This window comes from Lolium perenne, chromosome 1 (assembly GCF_019359855.2).
Source record: "Lolium perenne isolate Kyuss_39 chromosome 1, Kyuss_2.0, whole genome shotgun sequence".
In the NCBI taxonomy this organism is placed as follows: domain Eukaryota; kingdom Viridiplantae; phylum Streptophyta; class Magnoliopsida; order Poales; family Poaceae; genus Lolium; species Lolium perenne.
Genome location: NC_067244.2, coordinates 257,841,068 through 257,845,899, shown reverse-complemented (window position 1 = coordinate 257,845,899; position 4,832 = coordinate 257,841,068). Strand labels below are relative to the sequence as shown.

At 51.4% G+C, this 4,832-nt stretch overlaps 1 protein-coding gene across 1 annotated transcript; it reads right to left on the bottom strand.

The window, feature by feature from the left end:
- Positions 1-3,004: 3,004 nt before the first annotated feature.
- Positions 3,005-4,542, bottom strand: LOC127339995 (protein SLENDER RICE1-LIKE 2-like). Its single transcript, XM_051365784.1, has one exon. The coding sequence runs from the start codon at positions 4,540-4,542 to the stop codon at positions 3,181-3,183; it is 1,362 nt and encodes a 453-aa protein (XP_051221744.1). The 3' UTR covers positions 3,005-3,180.
- Positions 4,543-4,832: the final 290 nt, after the last annotated feature.

The window sequence follows — 4,832 nt, the reverse complement described above, 5'->3', positions numbered from 1 at the left end:
ACACCAGGGGGCGCCCCCCCTCTGGCCGCGCCGCCACCATGTGTGGGGGCCCTGGGCCTCCCCTCTGGCCCCTCTTCGGTGTTCTGGAAGCTTCGTCGAACTATAAGATCGCGGGCCTTGATTTCGTCCAATTCCGAGAATATTTCCTTACTAGGATTTCTGAAACCAAAAACAGCAGAAAACAGGAACTGACACCACGGCATCTCGTTAATAGGTTAGTTCCGGAAAATGCATCAAAACGATATAAAGTGTGAACAAAACATGTAGGTATTGTCATAAAACAAGCATGGAACAAAAGAAATTATAGATACGTTGGAGACGTATCAAGGGGCTGCCGAGGGACGCACGCAAACCTAGTAAACTTAGCCGCCACAAGTCTAGAACTAGGTCATATAGAACTTAGTCTCGCGACGAGATCATAGCCGAAACCTTCAGCACCCCATTGTAACCCGATATTTTCATAATCAAGATCAGACATGCAGGACGTAAGGGTTTTACCTCATCGAGGGCCCTGAACCTGGGTAAATCACTCTCGCCGCTTGTTTGATAACCAATGTCTCGTGTCAGCCTACACGATCTTGGCGTGTAGGTCATTTTTTTGTGTCTACGATTCAAACACTCAGTTTACAAATAAGTACTTGCACTTACTTAGTTTAGCAGATCATATCAGTCTTATGTAGATAAAGCAATGTAAGAATAAAAAATATTATACAAATGGACGAAAATCGAATTCTAAATATGCATGCATATTCTAGACTGTGTGATTGTTGATACGAAGTATCCATCACAACTTAAAACCCATCAATAAAAAAATAAAAAAATTGACCAAGAAATGAGTATCACAAACAAATGAGAGCTAATGAGATATTTACGATAAATTATTGTTGCCAATGCACGGACTCTAGCAGTATCTACTTAATTTGTTGACAACGCATGAACTCTAGCAGTATCTACTTAATTATACCCAAAAGTTGATAGTCTTGCACTTCAGAGAAGGGTGCAATTTTCTTTACTAGATTCATGTAATTGAAAACACTCAACTATGGTTTTCTTATATTTATGGCATCCATGTAGAAAATATTTTCGCGAGCATTTCTAGTTTAGTTTTCACATGAGCCCTAGAAATACGGAAATAATGTAAATATTTACAAGTATGGCACATTGGTATGACCTTAATATATATGATCATGTTTAAGGTGTTAATATTTTGTAGTTATTTCTACAGTTTTTATGCAATAAAGTGCATAAAATTATATCAATAAAACTAACATGCAATTAGCATCAATGTAAGTTATGATGAAGTAAAAAAAGACTTCATAACATATAGGAAACCTTTGTGAGGACTTCTTAACATTCACATTATTCTAAATATAAGACCCAATAATCCAAAGCAATGCGTCTACAAATAAACGTTCGGAAATAGGCGGGAATGAATGCTGTGGTCATTGATAGAACATAGTAAATTTTTGTTAATCTTTGTTCCAACATGTACAGTCCATGATAAAATGAATCTTTTTGTGGAGTGAGTGAATATGAGCAGTGAGATCTAAGATCATGCGGTATCGTCTGCCACATGATTCCAGACCGAACCAGTTGATCCATCTGATTTGGCGTTAGGAGCACATTTCACATTTGAGAAGAACATTCCTATCGGCGGAAACACTTTGTTTCCATCCACTCTCCAACCAAACACAAGGATGACTCTTAGTTGGGTGGGGAGCCAACTCATTCCACTCTAATACGGTTCCCCAACCAAACCCAATCTAACTTAATGAGCACAAAACTTAAAACTCGGCTCAAGTTGATGAACTTGAGTTTGCTCTTTATGCTTGTTACCTAGTATAAACAATTCATTTTTAAATGAATGACAAATGCACCTAAATTATAGACACAATAGCGCAACCAAATAGAACATATGGATCATACTTTAAATAAACTTCATATCAAGCAGTTTTAGATGAGTACATGATTGGTCCAATGTGGTAAGTATTTCGTACTTGACTTGTTAAACTTGTCAAGTTATCGATTTGAAAAGACTTAGTCGAGTCTGACTCACTAGCGCTACGCATGCGAACAAAACGGGGGAATGCATCATCTTGAGACAACAAACGGCTGTGTGCATCCTGGTTATGCAGAGGCTGGATGTAATTGCTTCTTGAAGTAATAAAGCATCTTTTATCGAAAAAAAAACGGGGGAATGCATCATCTTGGCCACCTATTGGTACAAGTGTAATGGCTCCACCGCAATCATTCCAGGATGGTTTCTTTTTCTATGGAAAGAGAAAATGCTCTGCGACGGTTGACCCGTCTAATTAATCAGTTTGTTTAAAGGTGATCGGCCTAGAGCTGATGCAGGATGGATGGCGGTGCAGGACAGCGTGTCTCTACAGTGGGGATGGTTGCATGCTGCGGAGAAGAGAAGCCGCAAAGGGCCCGGCACCACACAAATAGGCACTGGCGGCGTGTCTATCTGGGTCGTGGTTCGTGGGGTCGATCCTAGCAGATATACTGAGCTCGACCGGTTTCAGGTCAAGTGCCCCGTGCCTGCCGCTGAACCTCTGATGCTATGGATGGTGACTCTATACGATCACCTGCAGGTCCTTGTGGCAATGCACATCGTAGAGAATGGACGGAGCAGCATGACAGGGCCCATAAAGGCCTTGATCTGACACAAGTCGATCTCTGCATCTCTGCACGCTGGGTAGAGCAGAATCCCCAAAAACCCCGGCACTGCCAGAGCTCCTCCAGTTCAGATAGCAAGCATGATAGGCCCGCCTGTGAAGACATCCTTGATCTGACAAGAAAAGTGCAAGATGAACTCAACAGTACATACTGTACTTGTCCAAGGAACACAGTAAAGAAGAAGTGCAGATGGATCGAACACAGTAGAAGAAGGTCTACACGAATTGATCAAACAAACTGTTTCATAAGACCAAGAACGATAAACAATGGAACATCTCTCCAAGAATTTGACAGGGACACATACTTTGTTTTGAGATATCTGAATCCCATGTTATTTTGACCTGACGACTGCATCAACCTCGGACACTAACTTTTTGACGACGAAACCTCGGACTATGCTCGATGCATCAATCATTCAGATGTGATGCACCCTCTGACTCCAACACCAACAGACGAATCGACCCAATTATTCAAATCTCTCTCTCTCGCGCGCTGCTCTCACTTCATGGCTATTCCCCCGGGAGCGGCAGCAGCCTGGTGGTGGTCGCTGCTCCCGCTGCTGCTCTTCCCGTTGTCAGCCTGCTTGTCCAGGATGCTGTCGCCGGCGGCGGTGTTCGTTGGCGGCGCTGCGCGCCACACAGACGACGTGAAGAGCGCCTGGTCGTGCCACATGAGCGAGAGGCAGCCGCCGCACTCGTGCGCGCGGAACCCGGCGCCCGAGAACGTGCGGAGCAGCGCGGTGGCCTGCCCGAGCGCGCTCGGGCCGACCGGCATCTGCCACATCCCGGCGCGCCAGAACCGGGCATGCCAGAGGACCAGCGGCTCGTGGCGCTCGACGCGGCCGCTGCCCTCGCTGCACACGATGTTGAAGATCTCCCGCTGGAGGTACGCCTCCGCCCCGAGGCCGCCGGCGGCGGGGCGGCCCGTGAGGGCGAGGCGTTGAGCGGACAGCGCCTCCATGGAGTCGAACACGGCGGCGTAGTAGAAGAGCGCGTTGACGAACCGCTCCACTAGCGTCGGCTTGTTGTGGTCCGCCTCCTGCTCGACGACCGTGAACACCCTGGGCTGCAGTGCGGTGACCCAGCCGAGGACGGCGTCGATGGGCGAGGGGAGGGAGGTCGACGCGGCGTCCTGGTCCACCAGGAGGCGGTGAAGCTGGCAGACGGAGTTGACGGCCAGGGCCTCCCCGGGCACGATCTGGAACATCCACGGCTTGAGCGCGTCGAGGCTGTCCGCGGTGACAACATTGAAGGAGAAGGGCACGTTCAAGGCGCGCGCAAGCTCGGCGAGCCGGACGCCCACGTCCTGGAGCTCGTTGCGTGATCCGTCGGCGGCGGGCGGGGGTCCGATGCCGGTGATGCGGACGGCGGGCGGGCCGCCGGGGCGGAGGGAGAAGGCCTGGATGAGCGACGGCCACTGCACGCCCTGCATGATGGCGAGGTCGATCACGTGCACGCGGTCGCAGCCGTCGCACGCCTCCAGGATGGCCTGGTTGGCCGTGAAGTGGGCGAACTTGAGGTAGGGCCCCGCCTCGTAGAACTGGCGGTACAGCTCGGAGGCGTGCGCCGCCGACGAGGCGGCGTTGGGCGCGGCGCCGTGCTGGGCCGGGATGAGGCGCTGGGCGAGCGCGGCGGCGAAGTGGCTCAAGACGCGGCCGATTCCCGCGGCCGTGGAGACCGTCGTCGCGAGGGCGGTGCGCGCCGCGGCCAGGTTGCTGGTGGCCGCCGCGTAGTCGCCTGCCTGGATGGCGTTGGCGCAGCTGATGAGGAGGTGCACGAGAAGGATGGCGGCGTCCTCCTGCTGCTGGCGCTTCCTCGCCACCTCAGCCGTCGCGGCGTCGCCCTGAGCGGAGCGGCCCATGAGGCGAAGGAGGGTGGAGCTGGCTGGGTACCACGAGTGGACTGTGAAGGCTGAGGTCTGTATCTGACCTTGCACGCCTCGTCGGCGCTGGCAGGCAGTTGTATTTGTAGCGCGAGCGAGCAGAGTGACGTGGGCATGCACACGTGGAGGGCGAGATAGGGGTAGCGGGGCGCGGGGTGCACCAGCGTCCGGGAAACCGTGGGTGCGGTATGCGGGGGAGCAAACGGATGGTCCCCATTGCTCCGGGCACACGGGCCGGGCCAGGCCGGGCCTCAAGTTGGGCCGGGCTT

Coding starts and splice junctions, on each gene's coding strand:
- LOC127339995 (XM_051365784.1), bottom strand. CDS start 4,542: ATGGGCCGCTCCGCTCAGGGCGACGCCGCGACGGCTGAGGTGGCGAGG.